At 42.2% G+C, this 26,105-nt stretch overlaps 1 protein-coding gene across 8 annotated transcripts in view; it reads right to left on the bottom strand.

The window, feature by feature from the left end:
- The window catches only part of Tpd52l1 (TPD52 like 1), a 97,312-nt gene continuing 71,207 nt past the window's right edge, over nucleotides 1–26,105 (bottom strand). For 2 of the 8 annotated variants that reach the window (XM_051164373.1, XM_051164376.1), the window contains exons 3-8: nucleotides 24,142–24,290; nucleotides 13,629–13,730; nucleotides 10,930–10,944; nucleotides 9,047–9,085; nucleotides 6,143–6,203; nucleotides 1–164 (exon numbers count right to left, since the gene is read on the bottom strand). In XM_051164373.1, the coding sequence (XP_051020330.1) occupies nucleotides 36–164; nucleotides 6,143–6,203; nucleotides 9,047–9,085; nucleotides 10,930–10,944; nucleotides 13,629–13,730; nucleotides 24,142–24,290 (495 nt within the window). In that variant the 3' untranslated portion in view covers nucleotides 1–35. Of the gene's footprint in view, nucleotides 165–6,131; nucleotides 6,204–9,046; nucleotides 9,086–10,929; nucleotides 10,945–13,628; nucleotides 13,731–24,141; nucleotides 24,291–26,105 lie in introns of all 8 variants that reach the window. The other 6 variants (XM_051164377.1, XM_051164374.1, XM_051164378.1 and 3 more) reach the window with 6 other exon arrangements.

Raw genomic sequence — 26,105 nt, 5'->3', positions numbered from 1 at the left:
GCATATTGGCTGGCAGCAGCTCAGGCTGGCTGGATCTAGCATTGCAGCTCCTCATCCTTGGTCTGCCGGGAACCTCCTGAAGCATTCTGGGAGCTGGCATGTGCTGTGGAGTTCAGGACCTCCTCAAAACTGCCTCCACTGTGGTTTGTCCCACCTACTTTCGTCTGAAACAGGCAGGTGAGTGAAAAAATCCAGTTAGTTTTTTCCCCCCACTATCATTTTTTATAACTTTTTAAAATAGGAGTGCCAAAAGTTTAATTACTTTTGATTTCAGAAATAACCATTTTTCCTCAGAGGCACATGAAGTTATCAAAATTGTCTCCATTATAGTCCAGAATGTCATTCACCTCAGTTCTGGGATAAGATTCCAAACTTTAATTTCACACAAGTTTAGCATGCTTCCCTTTATCTCTCCTAGTTGTAAAATTCTAGTCCCTGTAGGAATGGAATCAGATCTGTACTTGTGCAACATCTGTCCCTATTCATTTAGAAAATGCATTCAGTCAAATTGGAACTGGATCTTAGATTAATTCTTCCAGTCTTCCAAATGTATAAACATCCTTATGTGCCTTATACATAGGCTTGCTACTTGAGACATAAGTGGAGGCCTATCCTAATATCTGAAAATGTCTCTCTCTTTTGTGTGTCTGTGTATGCATCAACATGTAGTTTTAGACCCATGGTTTTGTGAAGGTGTGCATGTACATGTAAGTGTGTGCATGAGGAGGCCACAGGATAACCTCAGGTGCTACCCCCCAACTTTTTTTTTCAGTCAGAATCTCTTTTTGGCCTGGAATTCTCCCAAGTAGGCAAGGCTGGCTGGGCAGCAAGCCCTACCCATCTCTACCTTCCCAGAGTTAGGATTACCAGTGTGTATCACTATGCCCTGCATTTTTTAACAGGGGTTCTTGAAATTGAACTCTCGTCATGGTGCCTGCACAGGACAAGAAGCCTTCTTCTACCTACTGAGTTATTGCTCCAGCCTATCCCTGACCCCACCACTTTTGGGTCTGGGTTTTTGTTGTTGCTTTGTTTTGCCCTGAGCAGTAGGAATTTCATATCTCTCTAGGCAAGTGACAAAATCCCTAAGGACACTACATGCAGTGGTTTGAAAGAAAATGGCCCTCACAGGCCCATAGGGAGTGGCACTATTAGGATGTATAGCCTTGTCAGAGTGGGTGGGGCTTTGCTGGAGGAAGTGTGTCACAGTAGGGGCAGGCTTTGAGATCTCCTATATTCAAATTACATCCATGTGGCTCACAGCCTCCTGCTGCCTGCAGATCAAGATCTAGAACTCCCAGCTCCTTCTCCAGCACCATGTCTGCCTGCATGCTGCCATGCTTCCCGCCATGACGGTAATCAACTAACCCTCTGAAACTGTAAGCCAGCCCTAACTACATGCTTTCCTTTATAAGAGTTGCCATGGTCACGGAGTCTTTTCACAGCAATAGAAACCCTAACTAACACACTATCAGATAAGTCTCTTTTGTGTCTTTCTTTATGGAGTCAATGGAAACAGAAAGAAGTCAATTTACATTTTAAATAGGTCTTAGGTGTTTTGAATGATTATTCATTAAAACCTCTTCAAATCAACGTTTTACATTCTAAAATATGTAATGCAAATCTGAACATTCACACTACCCTTTCCTTAAGCATCCACAATGTGTAAAGACACCAGAAGAGAGGGAGAGAGAAGAGTAGATGATGATGATGATGATGATGATGATGCAATCGACACTGTAACTGTGTCCACACCCACTGTCACCAAAGCCAGACTGGCGTGTCCACATCATGGGAAGGTGCCCATGCTGCCTGGCCTGCCCTTTAGAAACCTAACTGGGCAGGGTTGGAGAGATGGCCCACTAGTTGCTCTTGCAAAGGACCCAGATTTGATTCCCAGCACCCACATGACAGCCTTTAGCCATCAGTAACTTCAGTTCCAAGGAATCTGAAACCTTCTTCTGACCAACATGGGCACCAGGCATGCTTGCAGTGTGCAGACATACAGACGAAACACTCACACATAGAAAAGAGAAGAAAATTAAAAGGAAGTCTGTAAAAGCTTAACCTGGGTTTTTTTTGTTTTTTTGTTTTTTGTTTTTTTTTTTTTTTTTTTTTTTTTTTTTAAAGATTTATTTATTTGTTACTATGTTTACAGTGCTCTTCCTGCATATACACCTGTGGGCCAGAAGAGGGCATCAGATCACATTATAGATGGCTGTGAGCCACTGTGTAGTTCCTGGGAATTGAACTCAGGACCTCCAGAAGAGCAGTCAGGGCTCTTAACCTCTGAGCCATCTCTCCAGCCCTTAACCTGGGTTTAAAAGGAGTTCATTCAAAAAAAAATTCTCTAATTCACCTATCATAAAAATCCTTTTGACTTTTAAATTCAACATTCTACATTGCTTAGATCAGAAATAAATTTATTTCTTTCAGAGTCTTCCTATGTATCCGAGACTAGCCTGTAACTCTACCCAGGCCAAGCTGAGCTCAAACTCTCAATTCCCCCTGTCTTAGCTGGTATCACAGGCATGTGCTACCTACCATGCCTGACCAGAAGAACAATTTCTGTGAAAGACCAAAGAGTAAAATATTTCATACGTCAGAAACAAATCATCTTGCACATTCATACTTAAGTGAGCTGTTGTAGAAAGCAGCCGCCATAGTGCTGAGGAGGGAGTATGCGTGGGATGAGTAGGTACAGATGCTGCGATTTGAGTTCCACATAATTTAAATTTCATATTTTACAAAGATATTATTTTGATGTTTTTAAACAAACAAACACACAAAAACCAATTCTAGCTTATATGTAATCCAAAAATGGATAACCTGCTGGCTCAAAAGCATTAAGTTTATAGATCCTTTGCATAAAATATCAAGCCCCAAATCTGAGATCTTAGCACTGGAAAGAAGTGAGGTAGCTGCAATGCTTTCGGCTCTGATTTCCACTGCACTGTTTCTTTCCAAAGAGAAACAAGTAGGGCTAATTTAATGTCATCTACTGGGCAAAGGGTTCCAGTTGCTTTGGGTTTTAAATTTTTGAATTCTCACCAGGCCTAGTAGCACGCACCTTCAGTCCCAGCACTCAGGAGGCAGGGGGGTCTCTACTAGTATTGAGGCCAGGCTGGTTCACAGAGTGAGTTTCAGGACAGCCGAGGCTACATAGTGAGATTCTGTCTCAAAGCAAAACAAAAAATGGAGTTCTCGTCAGGCTTTTGTTTAATAATAGAAATGACACAGTGTTGTGTCAGGTGACTTCTAATTATTGATGTTTCCTCTTAGACCTCATCTTATTTTCTGTTTTCTCAAACTAATATAGTAAGATAAAGAGGCAAGTTTTACGAAATCAGTTGGGCAACCAAGTAGAATTCGGAGATTTCCTAGCCAGGTGTGTTTAGCGTCTGTTCACTGCCGTGCTTTGTGTGGCACCCCGTAATTCTTTGCTAAAGCAAAGGCTCAAACAGGGAACCTCTTCTGTACCCTCCTCTTTACAAAATTTTTGCACCTAACAATCGATCATATTGTCCCCAGAATTATAATTGTTCTTTGCAGTTGTTTGAACTGTAGAGTTGGGCTCCTAATCTCTCCCAATAACTGTCTGGGAGAACAGAAGGCATCACACACTGGATCTGTCTTCAGTGTTTGAAGGTTTGATTCAGACGGGGTGGTGGGTTCATTGAAGAGCAGGTGGCCTAAGCCTGCGGTCTGCATGACAGGGAGGGGGGAAGGATGGGCAGCGGGCGGGATGCTGGCGTCTGTGCTGAAGTGGAACATGGCTCAATACCCAAAATGTGCTTTTGTAGGTTCTGGCTCTGCGTCTGTCTGTGCTGGGTGGAACAGCGAGAATTCTGGTTATCTGTCCAAGGGACATCAGATGATATGTCCTCTGCCAGCATGTTAGCAGGGCCAAAGTCTGTACGATCATGAACTGGAAGGCTTCGTGTGGACTATGAAATTGTCCATTGAACTGGATATAAGAGGAGACAAACTGGCTTGGAGCAATGTCCAGTGGTATGTCTCAAATTGCTTGTGGGGATGGTATCACTCCACATGGCAGAACATTTATTTTTCTTCTTTGTGGGCCATAAATGTGACCTTAAGTCCCTGTCAGGGGCTTAACAGCCAAGCTTAAATTGGAGCTTGTGCCTGGAAAGTAACAAGAGACATCCATTCTTCCTTACTGAGCTAGTCCCTCTAGAGAAAACAGCTTCAAGGTCCATACGTGGAGACTGCTATAGAAGCTTAGGAGGTTTAGAACACAAAAGCAAATGGTTGCAAGTCAGCTATAGAAGAGGAGGCTTTAATATAGCTATTATTTGGTCTGAGCAGCAGGGAGCAAATGAGAGGTTTCTATTGATAATTGGGAGGCTCCATACAACGCCTGGGGACATAATCTGTTCTCTGCTGCCTACGTGGGCAGAAAACTCAGGCATGTGGGTTGTGAGTCTTGTTAAAAGAAAAGGCCAGTTGTGCCAGCCCAGAGGTCTCAGCCTCTGGCAGGCTGCATGGTTATGTGCCCAGTGTGGAGGAGGAGGTTAGGTGGATGCCCTCTGGCTCCAGGAGGAGGAAAGAATAAGAGGCTGAGATTGTGACTCCAACACTTTCACTGCATGGGAGCCATGCGCTACTCTATTTCCTAAGAGCAGATGAAAATAGGCAGTCTTCCTTGGTTTCTCCATATCGCGAGACTAAAAACTACAACTTCTACACCAGCCCTCCTTTAACAAGAAACAGACTATGAACTCATGAACTGATGTGAGGCTGAAATCCAAGTGTTGAGAAACTGACTTGGGATTTTTTTTTTTTTTTTTTTGAGTCTTTTTTTTTGATACAATATGTTCTATAGAGGGAGATAGATGCACACAATGCTTATTTTATTTCCTTAATGCCCTACTTTACAGAACAACTTAATGGCTCCTACAAATTGTTATACATCCCCCAAAGGAGAAAAGGTTGGCGAGCATTAGACAATGCTGGGGGGAGGGGTGAAGAAGCCAATGAAGGCGTAGTATACACTCAGTGACAGTTTTGTTCTGGAGCCTTCAAAACCTGGTCATGGACCTAAGAAAGTAGACCTTGTGAAAGACCCTGCTTTAGGGAAGAACTTTGGGGTCCAAATCACTGGAAGCTGCTAGTTAGGAATAACTTACACGCTGGCAGACAGTACCATGTAATTCCTGTGAGATTGACGTGGCGAGGGTCTGGAGGCAGCTCAGTCAGTATTATCCTGATCTAGAGATCCCAGCAATAGTAGAATATAGCAATAGACTGCCTAGTATAATAAGTAGACAAAGGCGTAACCGCATATGTAGGTGACATCATCTTCCAAGAGATTCTCTTAGTAATTGATTTTTCTATTTTACATTTGTGTCTTTAATGTCAAGCCTAGTTTTTCTTTTGCCCCCCCCACCCCCACATGTTTGTAGATTCACATCTACGCTTAGACAATTAATGCAAGATTAACACCCACCATGGAATGGGCATAATGTCAGTTGCTACCCAGGGGTTAAATGCATGACTAGAAAACAATGCATTTTTTTGTGGCACTGCTTAATTTTTTCACTGTGATAGTCAAACTGTATTGTGGTCAGTATGTAAACTTAGTGAATCGTCAAGAGGTGGTGGTGGTAGTTGTGATGGCATTAGGGCACATGGGGACCAATTTAATTTTGACACTTCATGTTCAAACCAGAAGACCTGTGCGCTATTATAGAAACTTGAAATTAAGTGGTGAATGAAAACTCAGTTCATGCCGGGTGTGGTGGCACACACTTTTAATCCCACCATTTGGGAGGCAGGCGGATCGCTGTGAGTTCGAGGCCAGCCTGGTCTACAAAGCAAGTCCAGAACAGCCAAGGCTACACAGAGAAACCCTGTCTCGAAAAAACCAAAAGAAAGAAAGAAGAAAACCAGTTCACTTTCATGAGCAATCTATCTACCCTAGGGATGCAGGAATTACTCTTTACTGCTGATGTTATCCAGAGGTTTCTATGGGAGGAAAAGGCCTGTCATTATGCGCTTCCTAGCACACAGAATGGTGATGTGATGGCCCTCCCTCCCTCGCCTTCAGCACTAATGGTGGTAATGACTAAGCCGTCCTCATGAAATGGACTCAGTCATACACCATTCACTTCATCTGTACCTTGAGGCTTGTGACAGTTGTCTCAACCCTCTCCTCAAATGATTTGAAAGTAGGAGAATTCCTAAAATAAAGAAAGAGAGGTCAGCTCTAAAGGCCCAGTGTCTTAGCAACCATGTTGTTTGGTTCTCAGTTCTTGTTTGTCAATATCACCTCCGCACCAGAGCTGGCTGTCAGCTTGCCACCTACACCAGCTGTGTCTTTAAATGTGTTTTATTTCTGCTCAGGTAGGTCCGGGAACATAGGTATAGAGTGTTTCTAAGTAAAATGGCCAGATGCCTACCTGTGTAATAACATTAGCACGTGGCAATTATCCAACTATAACAGTCCCATAGTCCTCTCCAAGGCACTTTAATGAGTCAGGGGACTGACAGCAGATTTTACATTTGTTAATTTATTTTCTACCACAACAGCCCTCTCCCCTACCACAACAGCCCTCTCCCCAACTCATCTGTTTATTTGTTTTATTGAACGGTGGAAGATCTGTTTAAATGCCACGCATAGGTTTTACTACTTGGAAAGTTAAAGTTATTTTTTTCTTCAGTAAATATGAGACAAGACAGACAAGAAATAGCTCAAGGAGGGAAAAATGTTCCTGGTTTTTCTCTTCCTGTGCCTTAAAAAATAATGATGTTGACAAATTCCAGGCAGTGGTGTTTCTGAAAGTTGATGTTGTCATTATTTTATGCTGGATACCCTCATCTGGCATTTTATTTATGACTCAACTATTGTGTTGTATCATCTCTCTATTATCTTGTGGCTTTAAGTCATTTGGTGCTTTCTTTGTTATATCTGACCACAAAAAAAAAAAAAAAAGAAAGAAAGAAAGAAAAAGAAAAAAAGCACTGAATCCAATTAAAGAAATAGAGCTAGACTAAAAGATGTATCTTAAATTTTGCATGTCACATTTCAGTAACAATTACCATTATCTTCAAGTCAAACATTTCAATTTTATCAAACTTGATACACTACTGTTCTTTCTTGAATGCAGGGGACACTAATATAAGAGGAATGGCTTAGAGAGTCTTTCTAAAGGAGTGTGGCTCGAACATTTGGGTTTCTCTGTAAGGTGTGGGAGGAGCCACGGCTCTGGGATGATCAAGAGGCAACTGACACACAAAATGTATCCGCTAGGTCCTTGGGTCTGTTTTAGGATTGCTCCTGTGACTCTGAAGGTCCCCATGGCTAGAAATGAACCCCCACATCTTGTACACGACTCAAACATTAGTGAAGTCCTGTGAGTCACCTTTCATAATACCCTTATTTGGTGATGAAATTACATTTGTATGACTCAAAACCATATACTGTGGCACTCCATATTCTCTTTGGGCTTTACTGGGCCTCGCCTGCTTACATGACACCCATCAGTTATGTAGGCCTGCAGTGCGGAGACAGGTAAGATGGATGTTTTGTTGACTTATCTTAGATTAGTAAACTTAATTTCCTTTCTACATTAGCTTCAGAAAGTTCCTGAGATTGACCTTGACCTACAGGCAACAAGATGGATTTCTTAGTCAAAGAGTAAAATTGTGTTCATTTCGTCTAATCCTTCTTTGAACGCACAGATGTAAACTTAGTCAGTCAAGGAGCTACAAGTCTTGAGTTGTACCTCTCAGGCTGGGTGTCTTCCGTGAGCTGGTAACAACTCATTTGAAGATGAACTAAGCAATCTCATTTCTACCAAACAGGGAAAACCAAACACTGTGGTTAAATTTCCCAACCAACTAATCGAGCAAATCTCCCTGATGTAGAAGAGACTTCATTAGGCAAAGAAGAACAAACATTCCTCTAATTAAATTACACTAGAATTCATGCTGAGGAACAGGGAGAGCTTATTTAATCAAATTTAATTACATCATGTACAACTATAAACCTTGGTACTGCAAATGACCCTAGGAAGAATTTGGTTCCCACGGTCTCTACTATTTAAAGTCGCTGAACTCCCTCTGCAGTGACTTTAAATTATAAGGTAAATGGGGTGAAGCAGAGGAAAGGCATGGTTTTGACTGAAGTGAGGGGAAGGTCCCAGAGGTGTGGTGTGCTCTTTATCCCACACTGACAGCAGCCCTGGCTGCTGGAGCTCCCTCTCTCCCCCCACCCCACCCCTCCACACCCCCCGCCGCCACCAAAGAGCACCATGGGAAGAGCAGCAAATCTGGCTCCAGCCTCTTTTCAGTACAGTGCAACTAATATCGAATGGTTTCTAGCATGGCTGTAGCATTGATGTTTGGCAGAACTGTGCTACAGCCTGCCTCTTCTTGCTCGGGTATGAATGTCAGTGCCTCCAGACTATTACCACTAGCATGGATTTTTTGTCTTTTTTTAAGCCATACTGTATCACTAATCCATGTAACTTGAACTTGGATGTTTTTCTCCCCAGTAATCTCTCCAGGACTGTAGTGGCCTGTCCTCGTTAAACTTTCAGCAGACAACTCACTCAACATCTTAATGATATCTTTCATGAACCTGCCACATTCTCTCTCTCTCTCTCTCTCTCTCTCTCCTTTTTCCCCCTCCTAGATGTGCATTTAATTATGCAAATGTGTTTAGAATGTTCTAGGCCTTGTGTTAGTGCTTCGGCTATGCTACTTTGTTTTGGACTCAAAATCCATGCAAGGCAGCTCTTATTTCTTTATAATGTGCTGTAAGGGAATGGGGACTGAGATAGGTGAAGTCCTTGTCCCTGGTCTCAGGAAGGGTTGGATTTAAGGGCACGTGTCTGTCAAAAACTCAAGTCCAGAGCAAGTGGCCACCTTCCCTCCTAAAGACAGAAGGATACATGAGGCATAACGTGACACTTAATCTAATTCCTTTCAGAGAAAGGGATACAGGAAAGTAACCCCCAAGTAAAAATAATGCTTCAATACATTCTGCATTAATATGATGTGAATATTTTGTATACCTTACCTCATGGCAGGCATACTTATGGAGTGGCGAATGGAGTACCTTCAGAGTAAAGCACATTAAAGGGAGGGGGGAAAGAAGACAGCATAATTTAGGTTTGTGGGAAAATCCTAGTTTGACAATTCTAAAGCAACCATTTCAAATATCTGAAGAAGTCCCTGCCCACCCAACCAAGACGGCATTTGTTTTCCTTGGGCATAAGCAGCCAAAGTCAGCTTGCAAGGGTATAAAGAATAGACAAGCCATGGTCAAGGCCTCCTTTCTTTCCTAGGGGCCCTGCAGGAATCTTCGAAGGTGTGGGATCCTTCAGCCTATCCCTGATCTCCACTTCCTTCTCATACCAGGGAAATGTGAGCAGCAGCACCCAGGAAGGACAGCAAGATAGGAAGATGCTAACAATCCATTGTACGGAAACTGTCCAGAGGAATGTGCATACGGTTAAGAAACAGCATCCTAGGAAGCACATGCTAGGCTAACACATTACACACACACACACACACACACACACACACACACACACACACACACACACACACACACACACACACACACAGACCAGCTGGAAGGAAAAGACTTCTACATCCATTCCAGACTGTCAAGAACAATTGGTACAAATATAGACAGGCCTGAGGATTTTACGAGATTGATCCTCTTAATGCTAGCGAAGCTGACTCATTGTCTCCCCTCTCACTGCCTGACACTGTCTATTGAGTTTTACTCAGAACTGGGGTGAAGCAGTTGGGAGGAAGCAAGCTGGGTTCCATTGTCCTGGGCCATGGCTTGCTCTCCTGCCACATTTTAAAAATAGACCTTGCTTTCTCTTCTCCCTTGGGAAGTTAAATAACCCTTTCACAGGGGTTACCTAAGACCATCCCAAAATACAGATATTTCTATTACGTTACAAAAGAGCAACAAAGCTATGCTATGAAGTAGCAATAATAATAATAATAATAATAATAATAATAATAATAATAATAATAATAATAATAATAATAATAATAATTTTCTGATTGGAGGGTCTGTACTCTAGAAGCTAACAGGTTTGGGATCAAATCTGTCATGCATCCCAGAAACTATCACCTATGGCCATTAGGACAGGCAGCCTTCTGCTGAAAGGTCAAAAGTCATTCAGGCAGTAGTTGTAGCCTCCCAAGTACCACATATAGAAATTGCATTTAAGACACACAACCACAGGTAATCCAGCATTGCTAATCTGCTCATCTCACTAAACAGTCTGGGGTGGAAGTGGGGGCAGCTGGGATTGGGGGATTTGATTAAGTTCATCCTATGAATCTAGAGAAAAAGGCTTACGTTGAAGTTCTCATGCTGAATCAAGTCAATAGCCTCTTACCGTAAGTACTTCCCAGTAATTCCTCCCCCACCTCTCCAACTTCAAAATATGGAAATTGAAATTTAAATGTCAGTGAGTCAAAGTTTAAGAAAATCATAGAAATGTGATGGGGATGGGACTAGTTCTCTGTTTCTCAACTTCACATTCTGCAAGTTTTATTCAAACAAAAAGAAAAAGAAAAACAAAACAAAAAAGCCCCCATATTCTACTTTCTTTTTATGCCTTTGAATTCTAAGGACCGTGTGAGTGTAGGAAGAGAGTATGCTGACAGAAGAGGTCTAGTTGTGAGGGACAGTTTAGCAAATGAAACTGGTGGGAAGGTTCACGAGTGCCCAGTGGACTCTTGATAGATGAGTCGCTGCACATCTAACTGGCATCTTCCTTGTAATGTGCATGCACCCAGAAAGTGGCCTTGCTTCTCTGGCTGTGACATGGCTTAAAGGGAACTGAAAGCATGGGTAGAAGGGAATCGTATGGGAGGAGGCAGCTGCAGACCTCCTCACACAGCCTCACAGACTCGACACAGTGTGCTTACCCAATCGAGTGAGACCTGCAGCCAGGCAGCATGGGAGAGAAAAAGAATGGGCAGTTAGCACAGAATCTGAAAACACGTGCCCCTTGTGACTTTTGTTCCTTTGTAAGAGCTCAAAAGAAAGGCTTGAGAGCAACTTCATCCATTGCTCTCCTAAGTACACAGTCTGCCTTATTCTGAGGGGGAATGGTTCCAGGACCCCGTGGATATGGAAATCCCAAGATAGAGTGCCTCAGAGTTTACACATACCTTCTAAACTTACTACTTGCGCTACCTAACACATGGTAAGTCATACAGCATGTGTTATGCCTTGCCACTTAGAGGGTCTTAGCACAAAATTCTGTACATGTTCAATAAATATGAATTTTAAAACTATTTTTAAACTGTGGTTGGTGGGGACCACACATGCAGAAACGACAGCTGATGGTACCGCGTTTCTAATGTGTCTTAAAGTTTTTTGTCCAACACTGTTAAAAAAAAAAACAAAGATTGCTTCTAATTGCTTTTCCCATAGCAATATATTGATGGCCAGACTCCATCATATGCTTCCCCTGAACATCTGTCCCCAGTGGATCTCAGTTTGAACAGACTTCACTGGGAAATTCTGAGAGCTTGCCAACGTTACTGTAAAAACTGTCCCAACAGCTTACACTTCCTCAGAGTGCACTTCATGGATGCGACTTTAATACACAGGTGGGGCTACTATGGAGGAAAAGACTGAACGTGGTCATAAATTTGATTCTGGAATGCATAGAAGAACCTTATAGTATAGCGAATACAAATATAGGATAATAACATACTTTAAAAAGCAATGGAAAGTTTGAAATAAAATACTCGTGCTAACATTTTAACATTTCCTACTCTTATTTTATAAATTGGCACATTAGTTTGAACAAAATGTAAAAACTCTTTTTTTCTCATTTGAGGGCATTAACCGGAAGAAATGTTTAAATAATATCTACATATTATTTGTTGTAGTAAAATTTAAAATAAAAATCTTTTTAATACTTGATTGAATCTCTAGAAACATATTCTGCATTTTGCAGGATTTTTAGTCAGTATTCGTTTGAAAGCAATGAGGCCAGAATGCCAGACCTTATAAATGCTAGGCCATTGCTTTATACTGACATAACTCTTACGTCTAACTAATGTTATGTCTAAGACTAACCTTAGACACTTCACAATGAAAACTGTGTGTCTTTATGGGAAGTTGTAGGTAACGAATAGAATGGAACCCCTGGCAAATGAGTTATGCATTGTGCTAAAACAAAGCACTTTAAGACAGGAGGTGAGGCAGTTGACAGCTGGGTATCACACCCTACTACAATACGAACAGGAATGTGCCAATATACTACCTGTGTGCAACAGCCTTTGTCCCTCACGATGTAGAGGAACAGGAAGAGTCTTTATGAAGCACAGCGGATCCCAGTCCTAGATGAATCCCGATTCCCTTCATGGAAGGACCACCCTGAGATGCTCTTATAATAAAGACTAAACGGGCACCTAAGTGCATCACGCATGTCATGCTCTGTAATAAATACCCCAATGATGTTGCTCCGAAAGTTCCCCTCACTTTGTGATTGGATGGAACCCAAGAGCTCCCTCATGTATGCAGAGTAAATATTCCACTACTGAGTTACAGCCTTAGCTGTAAGAGTAAAATGAAATTGATTTCTAAAGAAAGATGTTCTAAGCCACATCAGCCAAATTCAAGATAAATTGACAGGCATTTAAACAATGCACATATACACTTCCCTTATATATGATATAAAAAATAAAGATAACCTATACAATACGAGTTTCCCTTTTTCTACAGTATGGATGTTAGGTTTAGTTTAAAATCTATCTTCACATCCTCCCTTGTGCTCTGAAAACTGAGAAATGTAACATGAGGGTAGTTACTTTAAGGTTTTACTGCTGTTGTATACTGTGCGATAATTCCATTATTACAAATTACTAATGTATCTCAATATACTGTTAGAGGAAATACAGAAACCAAATAGTGCCATTTTATAATATAAAATGCACCAGTGGGCTGGATACCAAAATGTAATTTATAATAATTTATCTGCAAAATTTCCACTGAATACTTCCCTATATCATTTAAATTAACATATGTGGTGCTTAATATTTACTGACGATTTGACTAGATCTAGAATTGCTATGGGAACATGTCTCTGCCATGTGTCTATAGGCTGTTTCCATACAGACCCATCTGAGGATCAGAGACTCAGTAGCCCACAGGGTGTGGTCCAGGTCTGAAAGGGAAGTGCCAGGTTCACCCCTCCCTGCTGCCTGACTAAAGGTACAATGTGACCAGTCCCCCTCAAGCCGGTTGCCATGACTTCCTGGCAAGGATGGACCGTTACCCTCAAACTATGAAACAAAATGAATTTTTCCTGAGGCTGCCTTTGTCAGATATTCTGTGCACAGGAAAGAGAAAAGTTAGCTAATAAGACCAGTCAGTTTGTTGTGTGGTGGACTGTTCTGAAACCTTCTTTATTCCCACTAATTTCTGCTTTTACTGGTAGAAAGAGTATGGTTGAGGTCGGGCTTCTAAACTGACCTTCAAACAGAAAATATCCCAACATGAAAACTTATCTCTGTCAACAATCAATGCCATTTTTACCCATTAAAGAAAGAACTCCCTCCCAACACGCAGTGCTCTGTGGCAGGGACCCCATGTTTTCCTCCTGACGTACCTCATATCTCCAAACTTCTTGCTGATGGCAGTTCCCACGTTACTGAAAGCTGCTGTGGCCTTCTGCCCTGCGTGGCTCAGGGTTTCATGCGTTTTCTTGTAGCTAGAAATAAAAGAGAACCATGGTAAGAGTCAGAACAGAGTCCAGGAACAGAGTCATGTGAGACTTCTGAGTGCCTACGAGAAAACTCCAAGAAAAAAGACCAGAGTCTCCTGCGGTGGTTTGAATGAAAATGGCTCCCATTGGGCCCACAGAGAGTTGCACTGTTAGGAGGTGCGGTCTTGTTGGGGCAGATGTAGCACTGTGGGAAGAGGCGTGTCACTGGAGGTGGGCTTTGAGGTCTCAGAAGCTCAAGCTAGGCCTCGTGTGTCTCACTCTCTGCCTGCTGCCTGTGGATCCAGGCGTGGAGCTCTCAGCTGCCTCTCCAGCGCCATGTCTGCCTGGGTGCCGCCATGCTCGCTACCATGATGGCGACGGACTAAACCTCTGAACTATAAGCCAGGTCCAATCGAATGATTTCCTTGATGAGAGTTGCCGCGTGTCGCTTCACAGCAACCAAACTCTTAAGACGGTCTTGTGAGCTCAGGCTCTTCAAAACACAGAATTGTTCTTGTGATATGTTTTTTATGCTCCCCCCAGGTGTAGCAGACAGAAGTGAGTTTACTTCAGTTGTTAGTCATGTGCCTCTCTCTACGGGATAGCATGTTGTTTCCGCATGTGTCTTGTCCTTGTGATTGGACACTTTGCTCTTCCTTTGGTTTTTTGTTTGTTTGTTTGTTTGTTTATATATATTTTATTAATTTATTCATATTATATCTCAATTGTTATCCCATCCCTTGTATCCTCCCATCCCTCCCCCCCCCCCCAATTTCCCCTTAGTCCCCTCCCCAGGTGACTCTTCTTCTTAACTCTCAGAGAATAAACTGTCTGATGCTCCAAATAAAGTTGGCTATTGCATGAGACTTTAGCTCACCTCATTTTTAGGTCCCCTGCTTTTCCAGGTTCACACTGCCAACCAGGGCAGTAAATAGTAAGCAATGAAACAGGATAGAAAGACAAAAAGAATTAAGGGGGTGGGGAAGTGCAAGGAGCGCCTTTCCCCCTCCCCCCATCCTGGAGGCCGGTTGAAGTCTCTTTCCAGCTTGTAGCCAAAAATTCTATCACAGTTAACAAAATTTTCTGTGATGGTTGCAACAAAGAGAGAATACTCCTTTAAGATACTGGTATTTCAAACAAAAATGTTAAAATAACAACCAACCATATTTAAAACCTTTGAGTTTAACCTTCCTTCTTTCCTAGGTGTGAACCTATAAATTTCAAAAATATTTCACAAATAATTTTATTGACTTTGAGTCTTTTTACATCTCTGAAGAACAGATTGTATATGGTGAGGCCTGGCTGGTGACAGGTCACACAGCAAAGGAAGAAGCAAGAAGATGGGAAACAGAACCCTCCGGAAAATCCAACTTTTTTGTTTTTGTTTTTTTCTGAAGTATGAAAATAGCATCTGCAAGCTATAATTTTACACACATGACTTTGTTTTGATTATGATAAAACTATGACCAACTGAAACCACAGAGTTTCCAGGCAATTTACACATGACCTAAAATATTAAAATACAACTTGCTGCTAATAAAAAGGCAGTTACCATAGTGCTTAATGTAAAAGATTAGGAATAAAAAAAATATCAATCATTATCACAAGACTTTAGAGCACACACTAAGATTCCTCAGAACATCCAACTACTCAAAAGAATCCAAATATAGTATACTGAACACTAAATGACCTGTGCTCCACAGCATTTAATTGTAATGCCTTTGGCCTTAAAAATGAGAGTATTGGGGCTATCGAGATGGCTCAGTGGGTCAGAGCGTGCACTGTTCTTGCAGAGGCCACACATCAGGCAACACCTACACCAGCCTGCTCACAACCACCTGGAACTCCTCCAGTTCTATGCATACAACTCGAAAATATTAAAAAAAAGGAGATTACCAAAATAAGGGCAAATATTTACAAACCAGCCAAGAAAAAAATCTGAAATTCCTACTGTGATTTCTAGGATGCTGAGAGAATTTGCATCAAGTAGTCATGAGGCCATAAAACCAGATCTATATAAGGCAGATTCAAAAACCAAGGGGGCGTTGTGGAGAAAAGGAAAGCACTGTACAATACGTGCATGAGACACATCCATGCACTATGGACTAGGACTGAGAGTTAGCTTTATTCTAGAACTCTCCCTACTAGTACTGATATCACAATTCTGGAAAAAAAAAATCAAGAAACAACTTTCACTACACAAAATTTCTCATGCACAGCGATGGGGAAATGAAGCCACCTTTCTCTGTCCAATAGGGTCGTAGCTTCGTGGCACCTTGGTCACATGAATGCCAGCACAAAAGAGGTAAGCTGTGGCCAGGAAGGCAGGGAAAGGGAAGGGAAAGCCATCATGGAAGGCCAAAAGAAGAATGTCTAGTGGGAAGCCACCCAGCGCCGAGTCAAGTGGCCTGAAAGATAATACAGAGGAAAAGGAAGAAAATGGTGCAACCGCTGCCATCTTCCCAGGAGCCTGCGTTGGGCTACTAGAATGTTCCCTCTGATGTCAGCCTTGCACTGCTTTAGCAATTTCTTGCAGCTTGCCTATATATTTACTTCTGCAGTAAGCTGGTCGATGTAGTTTAACACTGGTGTGTGTTTGAAAAGGCCTTGAATTTTGAGATAAGAGATTTTTTTTTTTTTAAAGACGTGTGACATTCTTAGTGTGACGTTTTAATTTAAAACTGGCTAGAAGGAAGGACATAGTATGACCAGTGTTACATCGTTTTAAAGGCACCCCCCCCCCCAGTGGGAGGTAGGGACACATGGAACATCTGTTGACTTTGTGTTGACTGATGGATGTATGGACAATGGAAAAATGCACATCTATTTCTACTTTCACTTTAAAGTCACAATGCAGCCTGTGCTTGACCCAACGCAGCATTAAGTTTCCAGGACCCCTGATTTCTGAGAAATAACCTGTAATTCCATTTCGTTCTATTTTAAACTTGTTTTTCTTTTCTCATGCCTATGTATGGTGCTGAGAAATTGAATTTGGGGCCTTGAGCTCTCAATGTTAAATCTGAAGGCCATTAGAACTGAGTCGTTAGATTATAGGTGATGAATACAGGCATGGAAGAGTGCTGTGGTGCCATGGTGACAGAGCAGGTGCCTCCCTTCCCCCATAATGTCCTGTCGCCTTGGAGATGCCACCGAGGTGAGTTGGGTTGGCTTTTTATAGCTCCAGTTTCATGTCGAGAAATAATAATGCCATATATTTTTTTAAAGTTTCAGCTGTGTGGGAGACCCTATCTCAAAATAAAGGTGAACAGAGCCTGAGGAACACCACTTGAGGTTGTCTTCTGGCCTCTACATGCATGTGCAAACATATGCACTAGCAACCATGCACATGCACACAATTCTAAGGTGTGTGTGTGTGTGTGTGTGTTTCATTTTCCACCTCTTCATTAAGCAAATTGTTTCTTAAGAACAGTTAGTAGTCATTTTGCACGATGCTTAAAATCAATAACTGAAAAAGCTCTCCAGGGGTAGGCAGTGAGAGGGAGTCATATGTGGGAAGTGATTACCAACACCATGGCAACCAAGGACCTATAAGAAATAGGTCATTGCACTCAGTGTACTTAGAAGCTCCAAGGAGCACCCCTGTAAGAAGTGTAAGCACAGCCTACGTGAAGGGTACCTCAGGGGCCGTTACATGGTCTGTACTCTATAATTTTACATGGAGTCCTGGTTGAAGTTGATCTTAAACTGAGTGAGCTTGGCTGAAATGTTACACGGTTTGGCCAGTACATAGGGCATCTTCTGTAGATCTCTTTGGGGAATCATATTCTCCTAGTCAAATAAAAATAATTCTATTGACTTCTTACATGAATTTCCTTGATACTTCACATAGACCACATGACTGACAATTTTAAAAGGCAGTGCTAATAATCAAAATGACACAATAGTGTGTGATTTGGACTTAAACATTTTCTTCATATAACTAGAAGAACTATATCGCCTAGTGTATTTTTACAAGATAACTCACAGCATGAATATATGTCCCCTAGGAAGAGATTTAAAAGATTTCATTCCCTTACTGACTATATTTTCAACATCTCATCGAAGACATACACACAAAATCATTTAGGATCATTTTTGTCCAAAGGCATCCTAAATATGTTATTAAAATATAACTCTACCACTTCTGTCTGGAAAAAAAAAAAAAAAAGAATCTACTTCCTGGTTTGTGTGATACAATAGCATCCCATAGGTAACGAGCACTAACTTCATGGGGGGTTTGGCATGCACAAGTTTTAACATTAGGTCTTTAGTTATCATTGATACTTCTGAATGCAGCAGAGCTACAAAGTGCTCCTTACAGAGAGAGACAATCGTCATTTGGACCGTGGTGACCTGAAAATTTGAGCACAGAGTAAAGAAGCCATAAACTGAATCTCACTTTTCAAGTGCTGGGAGTCCCGGAAGTGCTGCAGACTAGGCCTCATTCTTCACGTATAGCTTAGTTATTGTGCATTTTAGAAAAGGTGGAGGAGGTAAACTTCCTTTCTAAAACCTCCTACCCTCTGTGGACCTCCCATTGGGCCTGCGGCACAACACACAGAGGTCTATTAGTGGGAGAATTTTATAGGTTCACAAAGCAGAACATTGAATAAGTAAGTATACTGGCTCTAAGCCTCCCATCTGCACCCTGCCTCCTTGAAGCCCAAAAGGCAACAAAACAAATCTAGGTGTGAACAAAATGGGAAAGAACAAGAACAACTACCCCCTCCCCCACCACACACAGGACCCTTGTCCTGTTTCTGTGTTCCTGAACTATTTCTAAAAAGGAGACAATTTGAGTCCATTATGTCATTACTCTTACTCATTGGGTCCTATGGCAATTTCAATCCTATTCCTCAAGGAATTATGCCAAGATCTTTCATTAGCATGTCATAGATTTTCTTTTCATTATAAATCAAACTAAATAGGTCATGATTGCCTAATCATTATGCAAAGCATCGCCTGTGGGAATCACACACATTCTCTGAGAGCTGAAATTCTTTTCGTTGCTTTGAAGTTCCAATTCCTCCCAGCTAACTTGCTACAGCTCATTATTCTCTCATAGCCATATTTCTACCCCATAACATACAGAGCATGTGCTACAATGGGAGTCAGGCGCAGTGCTTTCAACATATAATTAATAAGACCCCTCCTCTACTTTCCCTTGGCAGCCAAGGAAATAGGGTTAGTAGAAGACTTTCTTCCAAAATTATGTGGTTGATAAACTTATCTTTCCTCACAGGTAAAGGAAATTCAACTTCATTCCTAAAGGTCAGTGAGACCACAGTCATTGGATGTATTAAATAATCTCCAAGGCCAGTCCTACAGTTTTCAATGAAATCCATGGCAAATTACTTACTCGCACATGTGCACATGTGCACGTATGCATCTCTGACTTTAACTTTTCTGAAGTTGTCCTCTCGGCTAAAATTTGCTCATGGGTTGGCTCAGATGTGATCAAAACAGGTTGCTGAGTGTCAGTCTACCTCTGTGTATCAATCTTCCTGAGGATAACACAGAGTCACTGCAGGCCAACAAAGCACTGGACACCACCTGCCTACTCCATTTAACTTATTAAATCCTCACTACCTATCACATTGGTACTGACACGGTCTCATTCCATGTGTACACAGAATCCAGGCTGTCATACCTCAGCCCATGAGATAGCAATGCTTTACTGACATTGAGGTAAACAGAATGGAGATTGTGTATTCCAAGCACACAACCCAGTCACATTCAATCCCATTTCTCTCATCATTTACCTCCAAATCACTGGAACTTCTTGTCAGACTGTCCTCCAAATCCTTCCGCTCCTCTCCATGACTCTTCCTTTACAACAGTCTCATAAATGATGTTCCAATTCCCATCCATTGTTGTAAATTAAGTGCTCTGCCAACCTGCCTTTCAGTGACTCGGCAGCAGCAGCTCACGTCATCACCCACCACTGCCTTGGCCACTCCAGATCACCCTCCTATGCTCTTCCCCCCCTCTCCTCCCCTTCCCTTTCTCCCTCTATTTTTATTGTTCATTCTGTCTGTATCGCTCTCTCTCATGTGCCCATTCCAAGATGGCCTTTCACTCTCCTCCCTCCCCCAATAAACCTCTTGCTCTAGATCTGTTGCCATGGCATGATTGCCAAAGGCGCCCTTCTGCCTCTTTACCCTAACACCCATACCCCATGCACAGTGTACTACATAAGCTAATGGAAATGATGCATAAGTATATATCAACCCAGGCCATTTCCTACTCCAAACTTTCCAGCAGCGTCTAAAGCCCTTGACATTAAATTCTCACTGGCCTGAGAGGCCTCAGTGACTGTGTCCTCATCTCAGCACACCTCAACACGTACAGTCTAGGCATTTTTAAAAAGATGTATTTATTTATTACATACACAGTGTTCTGCCTGCATGTACACCTGCACGCCAGAAGATCTCATTATAGGTGGTTGCTGGGAATTGAACTCAGGACCTTTGCAAGAGCAGCCAGTGCTCTTAACCTCTGAGTCATCTCTCAATCTAGACTTTCTTAGGTGTTTTTTTGCTTTTGTTTTTTTTTTTTCTTTGTTTGTTTTTCTTTAAGCTACAAAAACTAGCTCCTCCCTCAGAGTCTTTGTATCAATGTTTTCTCGTCCTGAAAGCTGGTCCCTCCCTAGATCATTTAACACTGGATCTTCCCAGTCTTTCACATCTCAGCTGGAATCCGGCTCTAGAACACGGATTTCCTGCCTGGGACTCCATCTCAGCAGCTCCAACCATCTCCTCCAAGTCTCTCACTGGCAAATCACCCTACGCTGTCCTCCTCCCAGCTACATCCCGGCAATCGGGCAGTTCCTCTCTTGTTTATTTCAGTGTTTCTTGCTCGGTTTCCTTTCAACACTGAATGAAAAGTATGCACCTTGTCCATCCTGTTATCCTGAAGCCTAGATTAGCCTGTAGGGAATAAGTGCCTAATGGTAGACATCCATCAGCATTCGCTGGATAAATGAGTGGTTAGGACCCTTTATTGGCTTTCCAGTCTGTGTAGAACAAAGGTAACTCTATTAGCTGACATTCCTGCCCTTCCTCCCATGCCAAGCACACTCACTAGATGCTCTCCTTAGGAGTAGAGCCTTCTCTCCTGCTGAGCCATCATCAGTATGTGTCACCCTAAAGAGGCATCACCTGTCTTTCTTGGACTGATCGCACTCTGAGGACTCCTTGGAAACCCTGCTTTGCACACTCCCTACAATGGCAGTGTCCAAAGGCAAATATCCTGTCCTGCTTCACACTCCCACAGTGCCCTGTAATTATCATTTATGAAAAAAACAAACAAAACTCTTATCTTTCTGATTATATTGTAAACTCCATAACCCCAGAAACTAAATCTGTTATATTCATCCAACAAGAAATTTTACATCAAGTAGACTGTTTGGCTATGCCAATTTGTTTTCCAAACATGAGAAAACAGACATTCTTCCCCATGTGAACAGTCTAGGATGTGACCCCACATTCCAAGAGATGGAGACCCATGCCTCTCCTCTTCCTACCACCATTACAGCTTAGCACTATGGACACACCCTACCCAGTGATTCCCTCCTCTTCTTTTTACCCATCTTCAGCCTTGACTCTATTCTGTCCACATTTGGTTATCTAATTCTTGAAATTATTAGTGGGGGAGGGGACAGATGAAACTATCCTTTCTATTCCTACTCCCCAGAGGGAAGTTCAGATTAAGATGACTTAAAACCATAGACTTAAATTAAATGCAGAAGCAACCAGACCCTCGGAACTGGAGAGGGTTCAGTCACACACTCTCAGGGCAACTCAGTATTAGTCACCAAAGGGCAAAATCAGAAGCCCAGATAGATAACTATTTAATCTAGTACCTGGTACTCCACTGTCCTTTTCTGGAGGTTGTTCATATCTGATGCTGTTGCGATACCTTTTTTTTTTTTTTTTTTTTTTTTTAATTGTACACAGGCGCATGGTTTATAATCCCTGTCTTCAGCTGTCACTTGATGAGGAAAGGTTGGTTAGCTAGCCTCTGGAGAGGAACTTTGAAGACCCCTGACCCCATGCTGTCTTCCTCTAGCCTAGCTAGATGAAGTTCTGGGTGCACGCACACAGAAACCTGGAAGGCAGATGGACCACACTGCAGGGGAAGAGAAACAACTGTTTCCATGGAAACCACAGCAGCTACTCTGGGGAGCCTCATACAGAGGGCATCTTCACAGTACTAAAAGGTCTTGAGCATTAGTATTTAAGAACCAGCAGGTGAAATTAGTGTCTCACAAAAAAATGGAAATATTGCTGTCAATCATTAGTACTTCTTACTACCAGGCACTAAGCTCTGGAGCAAAAAAACTACAGAGAAAAAGAAAGAAAACTGATTCTCCTGGGTATCAGATATGGGCGAAGACAATGTCTTTACATTCTAATGAATGAAGCAGGAAAGAAATGCGTAACTCAATGGCTGAGAAATTCTCGATGTCTGAACTTGAGGCTAAAGTCAAGGATTTGAACAGGAGTTGTTCTGATTTCTCACCAGCTACTAATACTCAACATGCAAAAAGAAGAAAAATAATATGTGTAAAACCCTTTTTTCATTTAAGATTGTCTGACAAGGAAACTATTTTCGTCATCAAGAAGTCCCATCCCAAAGCCAAGTCACCTGGCCTCTCCATCCCTTGTTAATTGATAATCACCAAGCTTACCAGGTCAGATAGAGCCAGTAACAAGTGTGCAAAGAGGCAGCACCTGGTTTCCTGGGAAACCTTTGCTCAACCCCAGAAGATATGAGATACCAACTCACTCCAGTTAGAATGGCTAACATCAACAAATCTGACAACAAACAATGGATGTGGAGAGATAGGTATATCTATTCACTCTTGGTGGCTTGCAAATTAATATAGCCATTATCAAAATCTGTTTCCAGATTTCATAAATATTAAAAAAACAAAAAACAAAAAAAAACTTCCACAAGACCCAGCTATTTCACTCCTGGGCATACAACCAGAGAACTCCATAACCTGCCACAGAGATAGGTGCACCCTCATGCTTACTGTTGTTTTATTCACTATAGCAAATATTTGGAATCAACTTAATTTCCTATCAACAGGTAAGTGGATAATGAAAGCAGGCGCACATGCACGCACGCACACACGCACACACGCACACACGCACGGGAGTACTGGAATACTGTCTGTTTAGCTCTAAAGAAAATGTAATCGCACCATGTGCAGGAAAATGGATGGGCTTACAGTGTATAACAGGAAGTAAGTGGGGCACACACTCTCTGAAGTAAAAAAAAGTGCACGTTCTCCCTCATATTCAGAATCTATTCAAGAACAAATAATGTGTGGGGCATAACATGTAGATCAGGAAAGGCTAAATGTTAGGAGACGAGGAAGGACTGAAGGCAGGTAATGGGCAGGAGGCATGAAGGAGGATGAAAAGCTATGTTTCTCTAGTTCTAACTCTGCCACAGAATTTCTGGTTCTGGTGGTGGATAAGTATACACAAATATACTTGGTAGTAAAAGGATAAAATCCAGTGTACATAACTCCTTTTTCAAATGACGTAAGTGGATAAAACCTCACTGAGCCATACAGACTTTGGGTCTGGTTAATTTCGCTGTGATTTTTCTTTTGCAAAATTCTTATAATAAGGTTTACAAATGAAACAATAAAAAGCCTAAATGGAATTAGAGTTTGAGTTCTTTCTTTCTTTCTTTCTTTCTTTCTTTCTTTCTTTCTTTCTTTCTTTCCTTATCTATTTATTTATTTATTTTGAGGCAGGGTCTGGTGTCACACCGGCTGGTGTCTAACTTAGTATGTAGCTGAGGATGACCTTGAGCTTCTGATCTCCCACCTCTGCCTCCGCAGCACTAGAAGAGAAATAATGCCCACCGCACCTTCAGGCAGTGTGGTAGATTGAACCCAGGCCTTCCTGTGTCTAGGCAAGGCCCTAGCAGCTGAGCTATGTACACCCTTAGCTCCTGAAATCAAGAGTTTTCTTCAACAAAGATTTATTGCAGGAAGTTCTTTTACAGTTGGCTCTAATGCAATATTGTTAACCCCCACTCATATTTCTTATTTTGCCCCTAAAGAAAATATCTTCTTCACATCTAAAAATAACAACAAATCAGCCGGGCGTGGTGGCGCACACCTTTGATCCCAGTACTCGGCAGGCAGAGGCAGGTGGATCTCTTTGAGTTCAAGGCCCGCCTGGTCTACAAAATGAGTCCAGGACAGCCAGGGCTACACAGAGAAACCCTGTCTCAGAAAACAAAAATTCAACCCCCTCAAAACAGCAACAAAACAAAACAAAAAAACAAACCACAAAATCAACCTTGTAGGAAAAAACCCAAAGAGGAAACCCAGAAGAGCAACGGGAGCACGGACCCCCCCAGCTAACTGAGGTTCCGGGGGTCTACTCACGCAGTGGTGGTCTGCACGTCATGCCAACCCCTGCTGAAGTTCTGCTTCAGCTCGTTCATCAGACTCATGCCAAGCTTCTGTTTGATCTCAACCAAATGTCTTTCTTTCGCTGACAAAACTTGTCGCAGTGTCGTAATTTCGTCTTCTAGCTAGAGGCGAGAGGAAAAATGGTGGGGTGAGACATCAGAACCAGCGAAAATCACATTTTCAAAAGATTGCAGTGCTTCGGTGGAGTGTCTGAATCCTGTTAAATCCTGTCCGGACCTCATACTACCCCCCCTCCCCTCGCCCCGAAACTTACTATGCAAACGTAGTCCACCCTCTGAAACTGAAACTGGACACAGGATGCTTAGGTTTGCCCATTCCCAGAGTGTGGAAACCTCACAGGAGAACGTGGTTCTCCTAAAGTATGGGCCCTGGAGTTGAAAGCCGGGTTGCAGCAAATTCCCTTACAGCAAGCCAAGCGGTGGCGCATGCCTATAATCCCAGTGCGCGGGGAGGCAGACACAGGTGGATCTCTGTGAACTCTAGGCCTGCCTGGTCTACAAAGTGAGTCAAGGACAGCCAGGGTTGTTAAACAGAGAAACCCTATCTCGAAAAACCAAAAATAAAAATTCGCTTACAGCCTGAGCCATTCTTCACTGCCTCAATATGTATCTTTTAACAAAACAACTTCTTTTCATGTGTTACTAGTTAATGTTGATTTATTTTTGCCCACCACATGTAACTGTACTGGTGTATGAATAAACTTGGCTGACACTATGCTTTTTCAGATCTTAGTGCAGTAAAAAAAGGGAGGAACAAGGAAGGCGAAAATGCATGCCAGAATGTGATTTGGGTTATGTTGGGGGTTGGTCTGGTTGCTGACCAAATGAACAGAGTCACGTACCCCAAAATGTTTGAAACCTTGCCTAAACACTTATTCCTGTTTGATCACTAAAAAACCAACACATCTCAGGGCAGATAGGATAGGTGTGGCTAAGGTTCAAAGGCTTTTGGGACAGAGAGGTCCTTGGGAAGGGAGGCAGTCAGAGACCGGAAGAGGATTTTGAGAGGAGGAGGAGGAGAAGGAAGGAGGATACCACCTCTGTGGGTTGAATAAGAAGCACATGGCCTGTGTGGGTGAGGATTTGGCCCAGGTGACGAACATTAGCAAGCATTTGGGATTATGGATGGGAGGTGACTCAATAGAAGGTATTAGAAGCAGAGGGCATGGGATTGGGGCAGGGAGCAAGGAGGTATGGGATAGTTTAGGGGATAACACGTGGCTGTGGTTTTTTGTTTTTGTTTTGATTGATAGTGGGTTAAAACATACCGCTGCAATAACTATAGGCTAATAATAAACATTTATTAGTCTGTACCTTTTAATTAACAGCAACATATATGTGTATGTATATACATATATATGTACACATACACACACACACACACACACACACACACACACACACACACACACAAACACACAGAACCATCACTACTCCTGGTACTTGAAAAATATATATTACCTCCTAGCCATTCTTTGTAATTTCCTCTCCCCAACTCTTCCGTGGCCTCCTAGCTGTTGCCCTCACTAGACAACCATTAATATTCCTTCTTTCACTCCAGCTGAGTTTGCAGTTGCAAGAATGTTATGTAATTATAATGCCTTGCCTATTCGCTTAGTTAGTTTGGCTCCGTTCACTTAGCACAATTACTTGTGACAGAGCCATGTTGCTGCATGAGCAAGGGCTCCTTTCTCTTTCACTGTAGAGGACCTCTGTTGCATGGGGTTGACAGTTTGTTGTTAAGGGGCACTTGGATTTAGCTAATACATATAAAACCACTATGAAAAGATACCTATAAGGCTTTGTAGGAAAAACATGTTTCCTCTCTTCCCCATGCCACATACAGTAGACCACTATGTAACTGCTTTTGCAAGTTATTTTCTGGCAAATAAGTTACATAAACTATTCAGTTTGGGG

Source organism: Acomys russatus, chromosome 21 (assembly GCF_903995435.1).
Source record: "Acomys russatus chromosome 21, mAcoRus1.1, whole genome shotgun sequence".
NCBI lineage: Eukaryota > Metazoa > Chordata > Mammalia > Rodentia > Muridae > Acomys > Acomys russatus.
Note: the sequence above shows the minus strand (reverse complement) of the source record. Positions and strands in the feature narration are given on the sequence as shown.